This window comes from Oncorhynchus masou, chromosome 1, assembly GCF_036934945.1.
Source record: "Oncorhynchus masou masou isolate Uvic2021 chromosome 1, UVic_Omas_1.1, whole genome shotgun sequence".
Taxonomy (NCBI): Eukaryota; Metazoa; Chordata; class Actinopteri; order Salmoniformes; family Salmonidae; genus Oncorhynchus; species Oncorhynchus masou.
Genome location: NC_088212.1, coordinates 4,428,128 through 4,452,480, shown reverse-complemented (window position 1 = coordinate 4,452,480; position 24,353 = coordinate 4,428,128). Strand labels below are relative to the sequence as shown.

The 24,353-nt window shown below is 47.9% G+C and overlaps 1 protein-coding gene across 1 annotated transcript; it reads right to left on the bottom strand.

Moving 5' to 3' along the window:
* Positions 1-658: 658 nt before the first annotated feature.
* Positions 659-24,353, bottom strand: LOC135509323 (sorting nexin-18-like). The gene is made up of 3 exons (XM_064929916.1): positions 23,015-24,353; positions 11,734-12,203; positions 659-1,435 (listed from the first exon to the last, which is right to left on the bottom strand). The coding sequence occupies exons 1-3, from the start codon at positions 24,067-24,069 to the stop codon at positions 1,182-1,184; spliced, it is 1,779 nt and encodes a 592-aa protein (XP_064785988.1). The 5' UTR covers positions 24,070-24,353; the 3' UTR covers positions 659-1,181.

Here is a 24,353-nt window from a genome sequence, read left to right as displayed (position 1 = left end):
GCTGTGGTTGAGTGTGTCCTCATCTAAAATGAGGTGGGGTCTGATGTGTGACAAGCCGCGGTAAGAAATGTCTCAAGTTACCATGTTTAGGACATCCTTAACATTTAGGCCTAACTAGAGACTGTTTGATAGCAATCCTTCAGGGAGGTTTGATTTGTCCGACCTACTGCTAGTGACGCTGTTCTTGCTCTCTGTTCTGTAAACAGGGCGGAAGCATTAGTTTAGGACTACATCAATAACTGGGGAGAATGTAGAAGATTCAGGAGAGACACATGGATGTTCGTCAGCTGTGTGGGATAGTTGACACGGGTCAAGGTTTGCACAATTTCAAAAACTTTAAAAGACCGGATATAAAGACCGAATAAGTGTAATTTACACATCTCCGTCTGGCTTTCGGGGTTCACCTTATTATTGTTTTTAAAAATTGTAAAGATAAATGTATGTGTTTTTTTTCAGGTGCAGAGTATTAAAACTCTTCTGTATTGTGTCTTTAAACCAGAGAACCAGAGAGCTCTCTCACATTCATTCTCCCTCTCCATCAGTCCCATTTAAATTGCATCCAAAATAGATAATCGTGTTACAGATTGATATATAGCCCTAAACTGTGTGTGTGTGTGTGTATACAGTACCAGTCAAACGTTGGACACACCTACTCATTACTCATTCAAGGGGTTTTTCTTTATTTTTTGTTGTTGCAATTTTCTACATTGTAGAATAATAGTGAAGACATCAACACTATGAAATAACACAAATGGAATCATGTAATAACCCCCCCCCCCCCCCAAAAAAAAGTGTTAAACAAATCCAAATATAATTTAGATTTGAGATTTTTCAAAGTAGCCACCCTTTGCTAATGACAGCTAATCAATCTCATGTTTGACGCTCTAACCTACTATACCAACCCTGTTAAAAACAGAGAATCTGTCAACTCAAGTCCCTTTTATCCACCAAACATGGCTTCAGGAAACTATCTTGGTTTCTCTGTCTTTTTCTCACCGTGGATTGTATTGCTGTCAGGCAGTTGACTGTAATGTCGATGATTGTCTAAATAAGCAAGGTCAAGGGTCAGATCTGGAACCATCTAGACCTATTAGGGGGGCCGGATCTGAGATCTGGACCAATCAGAAAGTGCCCGATCAGATCTAAACCAATCAGGGGTGTCCCTCCCACCCCTCTCTCCTCTAAGCGTTGTCATACTTCTGCAGGGCCTCCTCCAGCTTTCCGGTGATCTTCTGGAAGAAGCCAATCTGCTCGGTTAGATACTGCTGCATCTGGGCCTTGAAGTCCCTCACCCGGACCTGGTGGAAGTGCTGCATCTCTGCCAGCGTGGCGAAGGAGATGATGTTACAGCGCTCGTTGACTCCGTCCGCCTGACGAGCGTCCATCTTGCCTTCCTCAACGTGCTTCTGGGACTCCTTCACCTTGTTAAGTGCTCCTGGAGAAGGAGGAGAGAGGAGAGGGTCAGTGCTCCTGGAGAAGGAGGAGAGAGGAGAGGGTCAGTGCTCCTGGAGAAGGAGGAGAGAGGAGAGGGTCAGTGCTCCTGGAGAAGGAGGAGAGAGGAGAGGGTCAGTGGTCCTGGACAAGGTGGAGAGAGGAGAGGGTCAGTGCTCCTGGAGAAGGAGGAGAGAGGAGAGGGTCAGTGCTCCTGGACAAGGTGGAGAGAGGAGAGGGTCAGTGCTCCTGGAGAAGGAGGAGAGAGGAGAGGGTCAGTGCTCCTGGAGAAGGAGGAGAGGGTCAGTGCTCCTGGAGAAGGAGGAGAGAGGAGAGGGTCAGTGCTCCTGGACAGAGAGGACAGAGAGGAGACTGGTTTCATGAGAAGTATCCGAATCTTGATTTTTGCTGCCTAAAACAAATGAGGGATTTCTGTAACATAACTTTTCAGTCCGAGAAACAACAAGTAAGAAATTCAAACAAAAATGGCTGTATTTAGGAAGCATCTTCGGCAACACAGACATCACAAAACACACTGTTGCTACTGCCTGTGCCTACTAACTTGCAGCTGAGAGAGAGAGAGAGAGAGAGAGAGAGAGAGAGAGAGAGAGAGAGAGAGAGAGAGAGAGAGAGAGAGAGAGAGAGAGAGAGAGAGAGAGAGAGAGAGAGAGAGAGAGAGAGAGACGGAGACAGAGAGAGACAGAGAGAGACAGAGAGAGACAGAGAGAGAGAGAGGCAAGCTGCACCAGTCACATGCTGTCATTTCTATTTACAGAGTGGCAATTCTGAGACAGAAGTTCAGACAGGAAATAACTATAGTAAGAGTGTATGTAGGGTCACGGGTGATAGACTGACTGGCTTTCCTGGCAAACCCTGTGTCATTTTCCATTGTTTTCAGGCTTTATACAGTGTCCGATAGGTCATGTACCACAGTGACTGCAAACACACACACACACACTACCAGTTGTGGAAAAACACACAACGCGTCAGTCAAACCACATGCTGCCTCTGTGACTTGAGCAATCAAATGAAACGTGTGTGTGTGTGTGTGTGTGTGTATGTATGTATACAGTGGGGCAAAAAAGTATTTAGTCAGCCACCAATTGTGCAAGTTCTCCCAGTTAAAAAGATGAGAGAGGCCTGTAATTTTCATCATAGGTACACTTCAACTATGACAGACAAAATGAGAAACAAAAAATTGTAGACCTGCACCAGGCTGGGAAGACTGAATCTGCAATAGGTAAGCAGCTTGGTTTGAAGAAATCAACTGTGGGAGCCATTATTAGGAAATGGAAGACATACAAGACCACTGATAATCTCCCTCGATCTGGGACTCCACGTAAGATCACACCCCGTGGGGTCAAAATGATCACAAGAACGGTGAGCAAAAATCCCAGAACCACACGGGGGGACCTAGTGAATGACCTGCAGAGAGCTGGGACCAAAGTAACAAAGCCTACCATCAGTAACACACGACGCCGCCAGGGACTCAAATCCTGCAGTGCCAGACGTGTCCCCCTGCTTAAGCCAGTACATGTCCAGGCCCGTCTAAAGTTTGCTAGAGAGCATTTGGATGATCCAGAAGATTGGGAGAATGTCATATGGTCAGATGAAACCAAATAATAACTTTTTGGTAAAAACTCAACTCATCTTTGGAGGACAAAGAATGCTGAGTTGCAACCAAAGAACACCATACCCACTGTGAAGCATGGGGGTGGACACATCATGCTTTGGGGCTGTTTTTCTGCAAAGGGACTAGGACCACTGATTCATGTGAAGGAAAGAATGAATGGGGCCATGTATCGTGAGATTTTGAGTGAAAACCTCCTTCCATCAGCAAGGGCATTGAAGATGAAACGTGGATGGGTCTTTCAGCATGACAATGATCCCAAACACACCGCCCGGGCAACGAAGGAGTGGCTTCGTAAGAAGCATTTCAAGGTCCTGGAGTGGCCTAGCCAGTGGCTGACTAAATACTTTTTTGCCCCACTGGAAGTTGCGTGGTGTGGGTCAATATCTCAATGAAAACATTTCCTATTTCTCATGCAAAACTAAGTCCAGTCCCCTCCCTCTCTAAAAGACAACAGGCTTTTCACCTCCGTAACTGAATTTACAAGCTGCATCAATCAGGAATGATCAATCAATCAGATAATAGTGATCATTCAATGATTGACAGCCCAGGGTCATGGGTCACAAAGAGGATGCAAATAGTAATGTGATCACTTGGATGAATCGAAAAACTGTGATCAAAAAAATAAACAGTGTGACGGTCCTGATAGACTTGGCGTGTGACGGTCCTGATAGACTTGGCGTGTGACGGTCCTGATAGACTTGGCGTGTGACGGTCCTGATAGACTTGGCGTGTGACGGTCCTGATAGACTTGGCGTGTGACGGTCCTGATAGACTTGGCGTGTGACGGTCCTGATAGACTTGGCGTGTGACGGTCTGGTCCTGATAGACTTGGCGTGTGACGGTCCTGATTGACTTGGCGTGTGACGGTCCTGATTGACTTGGCGTGTGACGGTCCTGATTGACTTGGCGTGTGACGGTCTGGTCCTGACAGACTTGGCGTGTGACGGTCCTAATAGACTTGGCGTGTGGCGGTACTGATAGACTTGGCGTGTGACGGTCCTAATAGACTTGGCGTGTGACGGTCCTGATAGACTTGGCGTGTGACGGTCTGGTCCTGATGGACTTGGCGTGTGACGGTCCTGATAGACTTGGCGTGTGACGGTCTGGTACTGATGGACTTGGCGTGTGACGGTCCTGATGGACTTGGCGTGTGACGGTCCTGATTGACTTGGCGTGTGACGGTCTGGTCCTGACAGACTTGGCGTGTGACGGTCCTGATAGACTTGGCGTGTGACGGTCCTGATTGACTTGGCGTGTGACGGTCTGGTACTGATGGACTTGGCGTGTGACGGTCCTGATTGACTTGGCGTGTGACGGTCTGGTCCTGACAGACTTGGCGTGTGACGGTCCTGATAGACTTGGCGTGTGACGGTCCTGATTGACTTGGCGTGTGACGGTCTGGTCCTGACAGACTTGGCGTGTGACGGTCCTGATAGACTTGGCGTGTGACGGTCCTGATTGACTTGGCGTGTGACGGTCTGGTCCTGACAGACTTGGCGTGTGACGGTCCTGATAGACTTGGCGTGTGACGGTCCTGATAGACTTGGCGTGTGACGGTCCTGATAGACTTGGCGTGTGACGGTCCTGATAGACTTGGCGTGTGACGGTCCTGATAGACTTGGCGTGTGACGGTCCTGATAGACTTGGCGTGTGACGGTCCTGATAGACTTGGCGTGTGACGGTCCTGATGGACTTGGCGTGTGACGGTCCTGATGGACTTGGCGTGTGACGGTCCTGATGGACTTGGCGTGTGACGGTCTAGTCCTGACAGACTTGGCGTGTGACGGTCTGGTCCTGATGGACTTGGCGTGTGACGGTCCTGATAGACTTGGCGTGTGACGGTCCTGATAGACTTGGCGTGTGACGGTCCTGATAGACTTGGCGTGTGACGGTCCTGATAGACTTGGCGTGTGACGGTCCTGATAGACTTGGCGTGTGACGGTCCTGATAGACTTGGCGTGTGACGGTCCTGATAGACTTGGCGTGTGACGGTCCTGATAGACTTGGCGTGTGACGGTCCTGATGGACTTGGCGTGTGACGGTCTAGTCCTGACAGACTTGGCGTGTGACGGTCATGATGGACTTGGCGTGTGACGGTCCTGATGGACTTGGCGTGTGACGGTCTGGTCCTAATAGACTTGGCGTGTGACGGTCTGGTCCTGATAGACTTGGCGTGTGACGGTCCTGATAGACTTGGCGTGTGACGGTCCTGATAGACTTGGCGTGTGACGGTCCTGATAGACTTGGCGTGTGACGGTCCTGATAGACTTGGCGTGTGACGGTCCTGACAGACTTGGCGTGTGACGGTCTGGTCCTGATAGACTTGGCGTGTGACGGTCCTGATAGACTTGGCGTGTGACGGTCCTGATAGACTTGGCGTGTGACGGTCTGGTCCTAATAGACTTGGCGTGTGACGGTCTGGTCCTGATAGACTTGGCGTGTGACGGTCCTGATAGACTTGGCGTGTGACGGTCCTGATAGACTTGGCGTGTGACGGTCCTGATAGACTTGGCGTGTGACGGTCCTGATGGACTTGGCGTGTGACGGTCCTGATAGACTTGGCGTGTGACGGTCTAGTCCTGACAGACTTGGCGTGTGACGGTCCTGATGGACTTGGCGTGTGACGGTCCTGATAGACTTGGCGTGTGACGGTCCTGATAGACTTGGCGTGTGACGGTCTGGTCCTGATAGACTTGGCGTGTGACGGTCCTGATAGACTTGGCGTGTGACGGTCCTGATAGACTTGGCGTGTGACGGTCCTGACAGACTTGGCGTGTGACGGTCCTGATAGACTTGGCGTGTGACGGTCCTGATAGACTTGGCGTGTGACGGTCCTAATAGACTTGGCGTGTGACGGTCTGGTCCTGATAGACTTGGCGTGTGACGGTCCTGATAGACTTGGCGTGTGACGGTCCTGATAGACTTGGCGTGTGACGGTCTGGTCCTAATAGACTTGGCGTGTGACGGTCCTGATAGACTTGGCGTGTGACGGTCTGGTCCTAATAGACTTGGCGTGTGACGGTCTGGTCCTGATAGACTTGGCGTGTGACGGTCCTGATAGACTTGGCGTGTGACGGTCCTGATAGACTTGGCGTGTGACGGTCCTGATAGACTTGGCGTGTGACGGTCCTGATAGACTTGGCGTGTGACGGTCCTGATAGACTTGGCGTGTGACGGTCCTGATGGACTTGGCGTGTGACGGTCTGGTCCTGATAGACTTGGCGTGTGACGGTCCTGATAGACTTGGCGTGTGACGGTCCTGATGGACTTGGCGTGTGACGGTCTAGTCCTGACAGACTTGGCGTGTGACGGTCCTGATGGACTTGGCGTGTGACGGTCCTGATAGACTTGGCGTGTGACGGTCTGGTCCTGATAGACTTGGCGTGTGACGGTCCTGATAGACTTGGCGTGTGACGGTCCTGACAGACTTGGCGTGTGACGGTCCTGATAGACTTGGCGTGTGACGGTCTGGTCCTAGTAGACTTGGCGTGTGACGGTCTGGTCCTAATGGACTTGGCGTGTGACGGTCCTGATAGACTTGGCGTGTGACGGTCTGGTCCTAGTAGACTTGGCGTGTGACGGTGTGGTCCTGATAGACTTGGCGTGTGACGGTCCTGATAGACTTGGCGTGTGACGGTCCTGATAGACTTGGCGTGTGACGGTCCTGATAGACTTGGCGTGTGACGGTCCTGATAGACTTGGCGTGTGACGGTCCTGATAGACTTGGCGTGTGACGGTCCTGATAGACTTGGCGTGTGACGGTCCTGATAGACTTGGCGTGTGACGGTCTAGTCCTGACAGACTTGGCGTGTGACGGTCCTGATGGACTTGGCGTGTGACGGTCCTGATAGACTTGGCGTGTGACGGTCCTGATAGACTTGGCGTGTGACGGTCTGGTACTGATGGACTTGGCGTGTGACGGTCCTGACAGACTTGGCGTGTGACGGTCCTGATAGACTTGGCGTGTGACGGTCTGGTCCTGATAGACTTGGCGTGTGACGGTCCTGATAGACTTGGCGTGTGACGGTCCTAATGGACTTGGCGTGTGACGGTCCTGATAGACTTGGCGTGTGACGGTCTGGTCCTGATAGACTTGGCGTGTGACGGTCTGGTACTGATGGACTTGGCGTGTGACGGTCCTGATAGACTTGGCGTGTGACGGTCCTGATAGACTTGGCGTGTGACGGTCTAGTCCTGACAGACTTGGCGTGTGACAGTCCTGATAGACTTGGCGTGTGACGGTCCTGATAGACTTGGCGTGTGACGGTCCTGATAGACTTGGCGTGTGACGGTCCTGATAGACTTGGCGTGTGACGGTCTGGTCCTGATAGACTTGGCGTGTGACGGTCCTGATAGACTTGGCGTGTGACGGTCCTGATAGACTTGGCGTGTGACGGTCCTGATAGACTTGGCGTGTGACGGTCCTGACAGACTTGGCGTGTGACGGTCCTGATAGACTTGGCGTGTGACGGTCCTGATAGACTTGGCGTGTGACGGTCCTGATAGACTTGGCGTGTGACGGTCCTGATAGACTTGGCGTGTGACGGTCTAGTCCTGACAGACTTGGCGTGTGACGGTCCTGATAGACTTGGCGTGTGACGGTCCTGATAGACTTGGCGTGTGACGGTCCTGATAGACTTGGCGTGTGACGGTCTAGTCCTGACAGACTTGGCGTGTGACGGTCCTGATGGACTTGGCGTGTGACGGTCCTGATAGACTTGGCGTGTGACGGTCCTGATAGACTTGGCGTGTGACGGTCCTGATAGACTTGGCGTGTGACGGTCTGGTACTGATGGACTTGGCGTGTGACGGTCCTGACAGACTTGGCGTGTGACGGTCCTGATTGACTTGGCGTGTGACGGTCTAGTCCTGACAGACTTGGCGTGTGACGGTCCTGATGGACTTGGCGTTTGACGGTCCTGATGGACTTGGCGTGTGACGGTCCTGATAGACTTGGCGTGTGACGGTCTGGTCCTGATAGACTTGGCGTGTGACGGTCTGGTCCTGATGGACTTGGCGTGTGACGGTCCTGATAGACTTGGCGTGTGACGGTCCTGATAGACTTGGCGTGTGACGGTCCTGATAGACTTGGCGTGTGACGGTCTAGTCCTGACAGACTTGGCGTGTGACGGTCCTGATGGACTTGGCGTTTGACGGTCCTGATGGACTTGGCGTGTGACGGTCCTGATAGACTTGGCGTGTGACGGTCTGGTACTGATGGACTTGGCGTGTGACGGTCCTGACAGACTTGGCGTGTGACGGTCTAGTTCTGATGGACTTGGCGTGTGACGGTCCTGACAGACTTGGCGTGTGACGGTCTAGTACTGATAGACTTGGCGTGTGACGGTCCTGACAGACTTGGCGTGTGACGGTCTAGTACTGATAGACTTGGCGTGTGACGGTCCTGATAGACTTGGCGTGTGACGGTCCTGATGGACTTGGCGTGTGACGGTCTAGTTCTGATGGACTTGGCGTGTGACGGTCCTGATAGACTTGGCGTGTGACGGTCTAGTACTGATAGACTTGGCGTGTGACGGTCCTGATAGACTTGGCGTGTGACGGTCCTGATGGACTTGGCGTGTGACGGTCTAGTTCTGATGGACTTGGCGTGTGACTGTGACGTAGACCTGAGCCTAACAGTATGATGACATGTGCAGGTGTATTCATCTACCTGGCCAAGGCTTTCGACTTTCTTATCGGCAGACTCAAAATCCTTGGTTTCTCAAATGATTGCCTCTCGCCTGGTTCACCAACTACTTATCTGATAGAGTTCAGTGTGTCAAATCGGACGGCCTGTTGTCCAGACCTCTGGCAGTCTATGGGTGTGCCACAGGGTTCAATTCTCGGGCCTACTCTTTTCTCTGTATACATCAATGATGTCGCTCATGCTGCTGGTGATTCTCTGATCCACTTCTACGCAGACGATACCATTCTGTATACATCTGGCCCTTCTTTGGACACTGTGTTAACTCATTTCTAAAAAAGCTCCAATGCCATACAACTCTCCTTCCGCCTCCAACTGCTCTTAAATGCAAGTAAAACTAAATGCATGCTCTTCAACCAATCACTGCCCGCACCTGCCCGCCCATCCAGCATCACTACTCTGGACGGTTCTGACTTAGAATATATGTGGACAACTACAAATACCTAGGTGTCTGGCTAGACTGTAAACTCTCCTTCCAGACTCACATTAAACATCTCCAATCCAAAGTTAAATCTAGAATAGGCTTCCTATTTAGCATCCTTCGCTCATGCGGCCAAACAAACCCTCGTAAAACTGACCATCCAACCAATCCTTGACTTCGGTGATGTCATCTATAAAGTAGACTCCAACACTCTACTCAACAAACTGGATGCAGTCTATCACAGTGCCATCCGTTTTGTCACCAAAGCCCCAACAACTACCCATCACTGCGACCTGGATGCTCTCGTTGGTTGGCCCTCGCTTCATAATCGTCGTCAAACCCACTGGCTCCAGGTCATCTATAAGTCTTTGCTAGGTAAAGCCCCGCACTGGTTACCATAGCAGCACCCAACCGTAGCATGCGCTCCAGCATGTATATCTCACTTGTCACCTCCAAAGCCAATTCCTCCTTTGGCCGCTTTCCTTCCAGTTCTCCGGTGCCAATGATTGGAACAAATTGCAAAAATCACTGAAGCTGGAGACTCATTCCTCCCTCACTAACTTTAAGCACCAGTTGTCAGAGCAGCTCACCGATCACTGCACCTGTACATAGCTCATCTGTAAATAGCCCAATCCAACTACCTCATCCCACTGTTATTTATTTTTGTTCCTTTGCACCCCAGTATCTCTACTTGCACATTCATCATATGCACATCTATCACTCCTGTGTTCAATTGCTAAATTGTAATTATTTCGCCACTATGGCCTATTTATTGCCTCACCTCTCTTATCCTACCTCATTTGCACACACTGTATATATACTTTTCTATTGTATTATTGACTGTACGTTTGTTTATTCCATGTTTAACTCTGTGTTATTGTCTGTGTCACACCTGGTTAAATAAAGGTGATTTAAAAAAAATAAAAAATAAATAATGTTCCTTTCTGTACGTGGATGATCTCAGGGTAGTATAAGGACATTACCTATTCTGTACCGTGGATGATGTCAGGGTAGTGTGGTTTCTGTACCGTGGATGATGTCAGGGTAGTATGGTTTCTGTATGTGGATGATGTCAGGGTAGTATAAGGACATTACCTATTCTGTACCGTGGATGATGTCAGGGTAGTGTGGTTTCTGTACCGTGGATGATGTCAGGGTAGTATGAGGACATTACCTTTCTGTATGTGGATGATGTCAGGGTAGTGTGGTTTCTGTACGTGGATGATGTCAGGGTAGTATGGTTTCTGTATGTGGATGATGTCAGGGTAGTCTGGTTTCTGTATGTGGATGATGTCAGGGTAGTGTGGTTTCTGTACGTGGATGATGTCAGGGTAGTGTGGTTTCTGTACGTGGATGATGTCAGGGTAGTGTGGTTTCTGTACGTGGATGATGTCAGGGTAGTGCGGTTTCTGTACGTGGATGATGTCAGGGTAGTGCGGTTTCTGTACGTGGATGATGTCAGGGTAGTGCGGTTTCTGTACGTGGATGATGTCAGGGTAGTGCGGTTTCTGTACGTGGATGATGTCAGGGTAGTGCGGTTTCTGTACGTGGATGATGTCAGGGTAGTGCGGTTTCTGTACGTGGATGATGTCAGGGTAGTGTGGTTTCTGTACGTGGATGATGTCAGGGTAGTGTGGTTTCTGTACGTGGATGATGTCAGGGTAGTGTGGTTTCTGTACGTGGATGATGTCAGGGTAGTGTGGTTTCTGTACGTGGATGATGTCAGGGTAGTGTGGTTTCTGTACGTGGATGATGTCAGGGTAGTGTGGTTTCTGTACGTGGATGATGTCAGGGTAGTGTGGTTTCTGTACGTGGATGATGTCAGGGTAGTATGGTTTCTGTACGTGGATGATGTCAGGGTAGTATGGTTTCTGTATGTGGATGATGTCAGGGTAGTATGGTTTCTGTATGTGGATGATGTCAGGGTAGTGTGGTTTCTGTACGTGGATGATGTCAGGGTAGTATGGTTTCTGTATGTGGATGATGTCAGGGTAGTATGGTTTCTGTATGTGGATGATGTCAGGGTAGTATGAGGACATGACCTTTCTGTATGTGGATGATGTCAGGGTAGTATGAGGACATGACCTTTCTGTATGTGGATGATGTCAGGGTAGTGTGGTTTCTGTACGTGGATGATGTCAGGGTAGTATGGTTTCTGTACGTGGATGATGTCAGGGTAGTATGAGGTCATGACCTTTCTGTATGTGGATGATGTCAGGGTAGTATGGTTTCTGTATGTGGATGATGTCAGGGTAGTATGAGGACACTACCTTTCTGTACGTGGATGATGTCAGGGTAGTATGAGGACATTACCTTTCTGTACGTGGATGATGTCAGGGTAGTATGAGGACATTACCTTTCTGTACAGTGGATGATGTCAGGGTAGTATGAGGACATTACCATTCTGTACAGTGGATTATGTCAGGCTAGTATGGTTTCTGTACGTGGATGATGTCAGGGTAGTATGGTTTCTGTACGTGGATGATGTCAGGGTAGTATGGTTTCGGTACAGTGGATGATGTCAGGGTAGTATGAGGACATTACCTTTCTGTACGTGGATGATGTCAGGGTAGTTAGCCAGATGTCCCTGGTACAGCTGTAACAAATCCATTAAAGGGTCCACATCATGTCTTGGCTGCTCGGCAAAGTAGTCTCCGATAGCATCGTATGCCTCTCCTGTATACGCTATGGCCTGGTTCAACCCTACTGAATACGCCTGCTGGTCCTGCTCAAACGCCTGTCCCAGGACATTAAACGCCTGGCCCACTTTCTGGTACTCCTTCTTAAACCCTGTGATCTGTTTCCGGGCGAATTCGTTGGTGGTGGCGTTGACTTGGACCACGCTGTCGTCCATTTTCTTAGTGAAAGCTTTGAAGCCGTCAATCTTGGACTCGACCTCGACCAGGTCCAGGGGGGGTCCGGAGGGCGTGGAGATAGTGAGGAAGAAGTTAGCCCCCACCATCTCGTCCTTCTCCGCCTTCCTCTTCCCCTGCTTCCATGACTTCTGGTCCATGCTGTTGAATAGAACACAATAATAAAAGTTAGAGCCCTTACAGGACCGCCCGGTAGAGTCAGGACTCATTGGACACCGAGGCTACTGTGCTGTTGTCTGATTGGACACCAAGGCTACTGTACTGTTGTCTGATTGGACACCAAGGCTACTGTGCTGTTGTCTGATTGGAGACCAAGGCTACTGTGCGCAGTTGTGAGGGATAGTCTATTGAGAAACACTCAACGCTCTTCCTATGAATTATTCTGAATATAATGACATAGCTCAGTGGGCTTAATCCCAATATGATCTGGTAATGAAATAACATGACAAATACATTTTGTTTTCCGTGCTACACAATACAAGGGGCTTGAAGTAGCCTACTTAGAATAGGCCTACAAGGGGCTTGAAGTAGCCTACTTAGAATAGGTCTTCAAGGGGCTTGAAGTTGACTACTTACAATAGGCCTACAAGGGGCTTAAAGTAGGCTACTTAGAATAGGCCTACCAGATGCTTGAAGTAGCCTACTTAGAATAGGTCTTCAAGGGGCTTGAAGTAGACTACTTAGAATAGGTCTACAAGGGGGCTTAAAGTAGGCTACTTAGAATAGGTCTACATTGAAATGCATACCTTTCTAAAGCTCTCGTGTTGCTTTTTAATTTCCCGTGATTTCATTTTTGATCCGCTTTTCTTGTTGCCGTTGTGAGAGATGTGGCCACTTCCGTTTGTTTCCCACCACTTCAATTGACAGGTATTCGGTTGAGGTAAAATCCGGGTCAGAATGAGAACGACGACATTTAAAAAAGGTTGGTTTCAACTTGGCGCGTAAACATAATGCTAACAACAATGGTACCGCGATTCACGGCTTTTATTACGTGTTCCTGCATCAGACACGTCGCCATGACGACATCCATTCTATTTAGTCAGGCAATGTCCTCACTATTCTCACACATTTTACAATGTAACACTAATATGAATACCAATGCATTGACAAAGGGCAAACTAAAAAATATATATATATATATATATATATATATATATATATATATATATATATTCTTAAAGTGGTTATGACCACCTTAAATTTTTTTTTTTTTTTTAATTATATATATTTTGGGGGGGTTCTATATTTTTTTGTGGGGGGGTGTTCTACACTGGCTATACACAAAAAGTATGTGGACACCCCTTCAAAATTTGGATTTGGATATTTCAGTCACATCCGTTGCGGACAGGTGTATAAAATTGAGCACACCGCCATGCAATCTCCATAGACAAACATTGTCTTTAGAACGGCACGTACTGAGGAGCTCAGTGACATTCAACCTGGCGCCGTCGTAGGATGCTGCCTTTCCAACAAGTCAGTTGGTCAAATGTCTGCCCTGCTAGAGCTGCCCCCCCGGTCAACTCTTAAATGCTTTTATTGTGAAGTGGAAACGTTTAGGAGCAAAAATGTCTCAGTCATGAAGTGGTAGTCTACAAGCTCACGGAACGGGACCGCCGAGTGCCGAAGCGCGTAAAAATCGTCTGTCCTCAGTTGCAACACTCACTCCTGAGTTCCAAACTGCCTCTGGAAGCAATGTCAGCACAACAACTGTTCGTCTGGAGCTTCATGAAATGGGTTTCAAATCAAACATTGTATTTTATTTTATCTTTATTTAACTAGGCAAGTCAGTTAAGAACAAATTCTTATTTGCAATGATGGCCTAGGAACAGTGGGTTAACTGCCTGTTCAGGGGCAGACCTTGTCAGCTCGGGGATTTGAACTTGCAACCTTCCGGTTACTAGTCCAACGCTCTAACCACTAGGCTACCCTGCCGCCCCATGTGCTGAATGCAACAAGTGTAAGACCTTACCGTGAAATGCTTTACCTAACAAGCCCTTAAAATCAACAGCGCAGTTCAAGAAGAGTTAAGAAAATATTTACCAAATAACCTAAAGTAAAAAAATTATAAAAAGTAACAAAAAAATAACAATAACGAGGCTTTATACAGGGAACCGGTACAGGGTCAATGTGGAGGCTATATACAGGGGGTACCGGTACAGAGTCAATGTGGAGGCTATATACAGGGGGTACTGGTACAGAGTCAATGTGGAGGCTATATACAGGGGGTACCGGTACAGAGTCAATGTGGAGGTTATATACAGGGGGTACCGGTACAGAGTCAATGTGGAGGTTATATACAGGGGGTACCGGTACAGAGTCAATGTGGAGGTTATATACAGGGGGTACCGGTACAGAGTCAATGTGGAGGCTATATACAGGGGTACCGGTACAGAGTCAATGTGGAGGCTATATACAGGGGGTACCGGTACAGAGTCAATGTGGAGGCTATATACAGGGGGTACCGGTACAGAGTCAATGTGGAGGCTATATACAGGGGGTACCGGTACAGAGTCAAAGTGGAGGCTATATACAGGGGGTACTGGTACAGAGTCAATGTGGAGGCTATATACAGGTTGTTACGGTACAGAGTCAATGTGGAGACTATATACAGGGTGTTACGGTACAGAGTCAATGTGGAGACTATATACAGGTTGTTACGGTACAGAGTCAATGTGGAGACTATATACAGGGTGTTACGGTACAGAGTCAATGTGGAGGCTATATACAGGGGGTACCGGTACAGAGTCAATGTGGAGGCTATATACAGGGGGTACCGGTACAGAGTCAATGTGGAGGCTATATACAGGGGGTACCGGTACAGAGTCAATGTGGAGGCTATATACAGGGGGTACCGGTACAGAGTCAATGTGGAGGCTATATACAGGGGGTACCGGTACAGAGTCAAAGTGGAGGCTATATACAGGGGGTACCGGTACAGAGTCAATGTGGAGGCTATATACAGGTTGTTACGGTACAGAGTCAATGTGGAGACTATATACAGGGTGTTACGGTACAGAGTCAATGTGGAGACTATATACAGGTTGTTACGGTACAGAGTCAATGTGGAGACTATATACAGGGTGTTACGGTACAGAGTCAATGTGGAGGCTATATACAGGGGGTACCGGTACAGAGTCAATGTGGAGGCTATATACAGGGGGTACCGGTACAGAGTCAATGTGGAGGCTATATACAGGGGGTACCGGTACAGAGTCAATGTGGAGGCTATATACAGGGGTACCGGTACAGAGTCAATGTGGAGGCTATATACAGGGGGTACCGGTACAGAGTCAATGTGGAGGCTATATACAGGGGGTACCGGTACAGAGTCAATGTGGAGGCTATATACAGGGGGTACCGGTACAGAGTCAAAGTGGAGGCTATATACAGGGGGTACTGGTACAGAGTCAATGTGGAGGCTATATACAGGTTGTTACGGTACAGAGTCAATGTGGAGACTATATACAGGGTGTTACGGTAGAGTCAATGTGGAGGTTATATACAGGGGGTACCAGTACAGAGTCAATGTGGAGACTATATACAGGGTGTTACGGTACAGAGTCAATGTGGAGGTTATATACAGGGGGTACCGGTACAGAGTCAATGTGGAGGCTATTTACAGGTTGTTACGGTACAGAGTCAATGTGGAGACTATATACAGGTTGTTACGGTACAGAGTCAATGTGGAGACTATATACAGGGTGTTACGGTACAGAGTCAATGTGGAGGCTATATACAGGGGGTACCGGTACAGAGTCAACGTGGAGGCTATATACAGGGGGTACCGGTACAGAGTCAACGTGGAGGCTATATACAGGGGGTACCGGTACAGAGTCAACGTGGAGGCTATATACAGGGGGTACCGGTACAGAGTCAATGTGGAGGCTATATACAGGGGGTACCGGTACAGAGTCAAAGTGGAGGCTATATACAGGGGGTACCGGTACAGAGTCAATGTGGAGGCTATATACAGGGGGTACCGGTACCGAGTCAATGTGGTGGCTATATACAGGGAAGTACCTATATACAGGGAAGTACCTATATACAGGGAGTACCTATATACAGGGAAGTACCTATATACAGGGAAGTACCTATATACAGGGAAGTACCTATATACAGGGAAGTACCTATATACAGGGAAGTACCTATATACAGGGAAGTACCTATATACAGGGAAGTACCTATATACAGGGAAGTACCTATATACAGGGAAGTACCTATATACAGGGAAGTACCTATATACAGGGAAGTACCTATATACAGGGAAGTACCTATATACAGGGAAGTACCTATATACAGGGAAGTACCTATATACAGGGAAGTACCTATATACAGGGAAGTACCTATATACAGGGAAGTACCTATATACAGGGAGTACCTATATACAGGGAGTACCTATATACAGGGAAGTACCTATATACAGGGAAGTACCTATATACAGGGAAGTACCTATATACAGGGAGTACCTATATACAGGGAAGTACCGGTACCGAGTCAATGTGCAGGGTTACAGGTTAGTTGAGGTCATGTGTACACGTAGGTGGGGGTACAGTGACTGTTCATAGATAATAAACAGTAGTACAGGTTAGTTGAGGTAATCTGTACATGTAGGTGAGGATACAGTGACTGTACATAGATAATAAACAGAGTAGCAGCAGTGTAAAAACAAATGGGGGGGGGGGTCAATGTAAATTCTCCGGGTGGCCATTTGATGGCCGTGCAGCAGCACACAAGCCTAAGATCACCATGTGCAATGCCAAGCGTCGACTGGAGTGGTTTGAAGTTCGCCGCCATTGGACTCTGGAGCAGTTGAAACACGTTTTCTAGAGTGATGAATCACTTCACCATCTGGCAGTCCAACGGACGGATCTGGGTTTGGCAGATGCCAGGAGAACGCTACCTGCCCCAATGCATAGTGCCAACTGTAAAGTTTGGTGGCGGAGGAATAATGGTGTGGGGCTGTTTTTCATGGTTCAGGCCCCTTAGTTTAGTGAAGGGAAATCTTAACACTACAGGATACAATGACATTCTACACGATTCTGTGCTTCCAACTTTGTTGCAAAAGTTTGGAGAAGGTCCTTTCCCGTTTCAGCGTGACAGTGCCCCGTGCACAAAGCGAAGTCCATACAGAAATGGTTTGTCGATATCGGTGTGGAAGAACTTCACTCGCCTGCACTGAGCCCTGACCTCAACCCTGTCGAACACCTTTGGAATGAATTGGAACGCCAACTGTGAGCCAGCAGCAATGTTCCAACATCTAGTGGAAAGCCTTCCCAGAAGAGTGGAGGCTGTTATAGCAGCAATGTTCCAACATCTAGTGGAAAGCCTTCCCAGAAGAGTGGAGGCTGTTATAGCAGCAATGTTCCAACATCTAGTGGAAAGCCTTCCCAGAACAGTGGAGGCTGTTATAGCAGCAATGTTCCAACATCTAGTGGAAAGCCTTCCCAGAAGAGTGGAGGCTGTTATGGCAGCAATGTTCCAACATCTAGTAGAAAGCCTTCCCAGAAGAGTGGAGGCTGTTATAGCAGCAATGTTCCACCATCTAGTGGAAAGCCTTCCCAGAAGAGTGGAGGCTGTTATAGCAGCAATGTTCCAACATCTAGTGGAAAGCCTTCCCAGAAGAGTGGAGGCTGTTATGGCAGCAATGTTCCAACATCTAGTAGAAAGCCTTCCCAGAAGAGTGGAGGCTGTTATAGCAGCAATGTTCCAACATCTAGTGGAAAGCCTTCCCAGAAGAGTGGAGGCTGTTATAGCAGCAATGTTCCAACATCTAGTGGAAAGCCTTCCCAGAAGAGTGGAGGCTGTTATAGCAGCAATGTTCCAACATGTGGTGGAAAGCCTTCCCAGAAGAGTGGAGGCTGTTATAGCAGCAATGTTCCAACATCTAGTGGAAAGCCTTCCCAGAAGAGTGGAGGCTGTTACAGCAGCAATGTTCCAACATCTAGTGGAAAGCCTTCCCAGAAGAGTGGAGGCTGTTATCGCAGCTAAGGACCAACTCCATATTGGAGTGGAGGCTGTTATCGCAGCAAAGGGAGGACCAACTCCATATTAATGCCCATGATTTTGCGATGAGATGTTTGACGAGCAGGTGTCCACATACGTTCGGTCAAGTAGTGTATCTTACAAGGATAGACCATTACATTTTAAAATGTTAATAAAACACAGTTTCACCGTTTTTATGAGTGCGGTTCCATAAAAACAGATGTACCGGTGTCGCTGGTTGTTATTGTCGACCAATCACAGCGGCGCTACAGACACAGAGGCTCAATGCGCAGCAGAGTGATTTCTAAATCAATGATGAATTACAATTAAAGAATGAAGTTGGCTAAATGAGAGTAGGCTGTTGTTTTTATATGAATGGAGTTGTTGTAGACATTGGACAGGAAGTGCAGCAAAACAGCCTCAATTAGCCTTGTTACTTTAGCTACTCTAGCTAACTTAGCTGGCTACTGTAGCTAGGCTAACTTAGCTGGCTACTGTAGCTTGGCTAACTGAGCTAGGCTAACTGAGCTAGGCTACTGTAGCTAGGCTAACTTAGCTGGCTACTGTAGCTACATTTACATTTAAGTCATTTGGCAGACGCTCTTATAAACTTACAAATTGGTGAATTCACCTTATGACATCCAGTGGAACAGCCACTTTACAATAGTGCAGGCTAACTAGCTGGCTACTGCAGCTAGGCTAACTTAGCTGGCTACTGCAGCTAGGCTAACTTAGCTGGCTACTGCAGCTAGGCTAACTTAGCTGGCTACTGCAGCTAGGCTAACTTAGCTGGCAACTGTAGCTAGGCTAACTTAGCTAGGCTAACTCTTTACAACAATTTGATACAGTCAAGACAGACACTACCAGGTGGTATGATGGATAACCTTTGGCAGCAACACGTTTTTCTAACTTGCACAGGTCGGTTTGGCTACTCCCCCCCCCTCTGTGCCACCCACACACTGTCACACACCCTGGCCCCTGCTCATCTCTCCCTCCTCTCTCTCTCCCTCTGTCACACACACTGTCCCCTGCTCATCTCCCCCTCCTCTCTCTCTCTCGCTCTGTCACACACACTGGCCCCTGCTCATCTCTCCCTCCTCTCTCTCTCCCTCTGTCACACACACTGGCCCCTGCTCCTCTCTCCCAAACAACCTTGGCCTTATTTTTAGCTACAGTTGAAGTCGGAGGTTTACATACACCATAGCCAACTATATCTAAACTCCGTTTTCACAAATCCTGACATTTAATCCTAGTAAAAATTCCTTGTCTTAGGTTAGATAGGATCACCACTTTATTTTAAAAATGTGAAATGTCAGAATAATAGTGGAGAGAATGATTTATTTCAGCTTTCATAGTATTTGGTAGCATTGCCTTTAAATTGTTTAACTGTTCCGGGAGGCCTTCCACAAGCTTCCCACAATAAGTTGGGTGAATTTTGGCTCATTCCTCCTGACAGAGCTGGTGTAACGGAGTCAGGTTTGTAGGCCTCCTTGCTCGCACACACTTTTTCAGTTCTGCCCACACATTTTCTATGGGATTGAGGTCAGGGCTTTGTGATGGCCACTCCAATACCTTGACTTTGTTGTCCTTAAGCCATTTTGCTACAACTGAAGTATGCTTGAGGTCATTGTTCATTTGGAAGACCCATTTGCAACCAAGCTTTAATTTCCTGACTGATGTCTTGAGATGTTGCTTCAATATATCAACATACTTTTCCTGCCTCATGATGCCATCTATTTTGTGAAGTGCACCAGTCCCTCCTGCAGCAAAGCACCTCCACAACATGATGCTGCCACCCTCGTGCTTCCCGGTTGGGATGGTGTTCTTCGGCTTGCAAGCCTCCCCCTTTTTCCTCCAAACACAACGATGGTCATTATGGCCTAATAGTTCTATTTTTATTTCATCAGACCAGAGGACATTTCTCCAAAACGTGTGCAGTTGCAAACTGTAGTCTGGCTTTTTTTATGGTGGTTTTGGAGCAGTGGCTTCTTCCTTGTTGAGCGGCCTTTCAGGTTGTGTCGATATAGAACTCGTTTTACTGTGGATATAGATACTTTTGTACCTGTTTCCTCCAGCATTTTCACAAGGTCCTTTGCTGTTGTTCTGGGATTGATTTGCACTTCTCGCACCAAAGTATGTTCATCTCTAAGATACTGAACGCGTCTCCTTCCTGAGCGGTATGACAGCTGTGTGGTCCCATGTTGTTTATACTTGCGTACTATTGTTAGTACACATGAACGTGGAACCTTCAGGCGTTTGGAAATTGCTCCCAAGGATGAACCAGACTTGTGGAGGTCTACAATTTTTTTCTGAGGTCTTGGCTGATTTCTTTTGATTTTCCCATGATGTCAAGCAAAGAGGCACAGAGTTTGAAGGTAGGCCTTGAAATACATCCACAGGTACACCTCCAATTGACTCAAAATATGTCAATTAGCCTATCAGAAGCTTCCAAAGCCATGACATACATTTCCGGGATTTTCCAAGCTGTTTAAAGCCACAGTCAACGTAGAGTATGTAAACTTCTGACCCACTTGACTTGTGATACACTGAATTAAAAGTGAAATAACCTGTCTGTAAACAATTGTTTAAAAAAATGACTTGTGTCATGGACAAAGTAGATGCCCTAAACAACTTGCCAAAACTTTAGTTTGTTAACAAGAAATGTGTGGAGTGGTTGAAGAACAAGTTTAATGACTCCAACCTAAGTGCATGTAAACTTCCAACTTCAACTGTAAATGTTGCAATTGCGATTTGAATTGCGATTTAGAGCAAAACATTTGGGCAAACTGTTGGAATGATGGAAACAGAATGAATATTCTAATTCTATAGTTAGTTAGAATATAATAGTGGGTTTGCGACATTATTTAAATATTTCAGAAAAAGTGGGAGAAAACACCTGCATCTTATCCAGAACGCTGCAGCCCACCTGGTTTTAACCTGCCCAAGTTCTCCCATCCCGCTCCTCCTCCACACGCTCCAGTTGAAGCTCAAACCAAGCATTCCGTTCTGCCACCTCTGGTCTCCTGGCCCTCCCTCCCCTACGGGAGGTCAGCTCCTGCTCAGCCCAGTCCTACCTCTTCTCTGTGACAGCTCCTGCTCAGCCCAGTCCTAGCTCTTCTCTGTCCCCCCACCCCTACGGGAGGTCAGCTCCTGCTCAGCCCAGTCCTACCTCTTCTCTGTGACAGCTCCTGCTCGGCCCAGTCCTAACTTTTCTCTGTCCTCCCACCCCTACGGGAGGACAGCTCCCGCTCAGCCCAGTCCTAGCTTTTCTCTGTCCTCCCACCCCTACGGGAGGACAGCTCTCGCTCAGCCTAGTCCTAGCTCTTCTCTGTCCCCCCACCACTACGGGAGGACAGCTCCCTCTCAGCCGAGTCCAAGCCCTTCTCTGTCCTCCCACCCCTACGGGAGGACAGCTCCCACTCAGCCCAGTCCAAGCCCTTCTCTGTCCTCCCACCCCTACGGGAGGGCAGCTCCCTCTCAGCCCAGTCCAAGCCCTTCTCTGTCCTCCCACCCCTACGGGAGGGCAGCTCCCTCTCAGCCCAGTCCAAGCCCTTCTCTGTCCTCCCACCCCTACGGGAGGACAGCTCCCTCTCAGCCGAGTCCAAGCCCTTCTCTGTCCTCCCACCCCTACGGGAGGACAGCTCCCTCTCAGCCGAGTCCAAGCCCTTCTCTGTCCTCCCACCCCTACGGGAGGGCAGCTCCCTCTCAGCCCTGTCCTGGCAACCCAATGGTTGAACCAGCTTCCACCTGAAGCTAGGACAGCACAGTCCCTGCCCATCTTCAAACAGTATATTAAATAATCCTCGTCCACGGTATGGTTTTCAATACTGTGAGTACCATTTTTTTTTTTATATATATAAAAAAAAGTAAATACCATCAGTCAACTAGTGTAATACATTAGCAGACAATGTTCTTCATTTCACCTGTCATATAATTTTTCATTATGAAGTTTACTGGTAGTCCCCAGGCACATGGGGTTTGTTAACAAGCACATAACAACGAGAGACCAGAGCCTTGTGAGTCACCCACTGTGGTGTAGCATGCGCCAGATGATCTATTGTAGTTACAGTATGGAATTCACAACTAAATGTTTGCCAGCTAGACATCTTATAATTATTAAGTCTAAAATGTGTTAAATGCTCCGCAGTTGTGCAATTAGTCTGCTAATTTAGTAGGCATCTAGCTAGTTAGCTAGTTAGCTTCTTGTAAAAATCTAGCTTCTCCTGGATCAAGAGCCTTGCTGTCTAAAATTTGTTTTGCTCGTGCATCAAACTGCGAGTAACATTTTTTGAGTTACATGTATAATGTTATGAGCTGGAATGTCTGACCTGCAAATAGTTTGTCAGAGACTGTCATTTGCTATGAGATTTACATTACATTAGAATTGCTAATCTTCTAGATTACAGAGGCTCTAGTGTTCAGCGCCGATATTACCCAAACATCCAGGGATGGCACAAGGTCGTTAAATGAAGGTGTGACAATCTGGATAGCATTCAAACCTAACGTACAAGCAACACTTTTCTCCAATCCTATCGAAATTATAATGTTATTAAGTCATACACAAGTTTTACTGCGCGTGAAGTTTCAAACGCAAATATTTAAATCAGTTGTCTTCCTCAAAATTGAAGCGGATGATGAAGCAATATTTGCGAGAAGGAGGGAATCTAATTTCATTGGTCCTCCAACTCACAGCTCAGAGACTTTTTAATTCAGGATAAATGGAGTTATCCCTGAGTTAGCCTGCCTGAGAACAGGTTAGTTCTGAAGGATTCATTGCCATTGGAAAATGTACCTACCTGGCTAAAAAGGTGAGTCACTTTCACTGTACCTCTTATCCAGAGTTGAACTCAATCGTTGATCAAAGTTAGCTTGCTAATTTTCTCCAATGTAGTATAAGGGTTCTGGCCAACTCATTGTCATGTTTTATAGGACAAGAGAATAGAAACATACAGGCGAGGAGAGAAACTTACCTGTTGCAGGAGAGGAAGTGCTGGAACACATCACATCTGGACAGGACCGGGTGACTAGTCATGTGATTCATCCACCATATCAACCCTTTCCTCCTTTTAGAGATGAAGTCCTCCTCAAACCGCCCCGTGGCCTGTTTCTCTGGGATGTGGGGCACCGAGATGACAGGGAACTTCTCCACCAGCCTGGCGTAGAGCCAGTCAAAGTGTTTATACCTCCTGTTTACCTGGGTCTGTGTGTGGGTGGGCGTCAGCTTGTAGGCAATGTAACTCTTCATCCCTTTGAACTTGGTCTGCTTGGTGGGGTCGTCTATGGTACAGGAGAATGGGTATGGGTTTTCCTGCCATTCTGGACCGTATTGTCCCGTTACAACACAGATCTTATCCCCATCTTTCACAAACCCAGCTGCCTCACCTAACACGAACGCTTCCCCTCCTGATTTCACAAATGTTGAAAACCTATTGAGGTTTCTACTGACCGTAGCAGAGCTCTTGGCTTGTTGAGCGTTGCCACTTCTGGACATAGATGTTGACACGCTATATGTAGACGATCCGTTGCCATCAAAGTCCCCTTGGTGACTACCACCAACAACCCCGGGCTCGTCAGCCACTGTCGAGGTGTCATCCCAGTCTTCATCCCAGTCTTCATCGCTGCCCTGGCTGGCTTGGTAACCGTGCTGCTGCTGCTCCGCTGGGGCAAGCGGCGAGGACGCTGTAAACTCAGACGATATTATTGACGTTTTGGACAAGTTTTCAATTTGATTTAATGTTTTATTTGAGGCGTCCCCGAAACCTCCGGTTGGAATATTGGCGTATCGGGATCCCCGGTAAGTATCCTCTGATGTGCTGTTATTATTAAACGTGGACGCGGTATCGTTCTTCAGGATCTCGACGTAGGACGCGGGGAAGAGACCTCTCTCGCCTTTGCTGTTGGATCCTTCTAGCCAGCCTTCAATGTCCTGTTCGCTGTACAAACTCACTATTTCATGTTCCTTTAATGATATCTCCCCTGTGTTTTCGGAATTGAACTCGTACAAAGCCCTCGCCTTGAGCGCCATAGTTCAACAAATTACTGTCTGGCGCCCCCGCAAAACAAATAACCAGCAAACTCTTATTAACGGTCTAGCCTATACAAACTACACTAGTTCTGAAGGCACACTCCCTCCTAAATGCCCCTTCTTATGCGATCTACCTCTCAATCCAGTTGTCTTTTGATACTGTAATAAAAAATAAAATAATAAGTGCAATAAAATCCCGTTACTTCGTCCGAGTCTTTTGCCGTTTAAAGTTGAAGGGACGAGTTGCAGCGGTGGCCCCCGCCTCTCTCATCACACACTCCCCT

Excerpts from the sequence above, each read along its gene's own strand:
- LOC135509323 (XM_064929916.1), bottom strand. The coding sequence starts at position 24,069 with ATGGCGCTCAAGGCGAGGGCTTTGTACGAGTTCAATTCCGAAAACACA. Across the intron at positions 12,204-23,014 it reads CACTTCCTCTCCTGCAACAG|CATGGACCAGAAGTCATGGA; the intron begins GTAAGTTTCTCT and ends TCTATTCAACAG. Across the intron at positions 1,436-11,733 it reads CATCATCCACGTACAGAAAG|GAGCACTTAACAAGGTGAAG; the intron begins GTAATGTCCTCA and ends CTCCTTCTCCAG.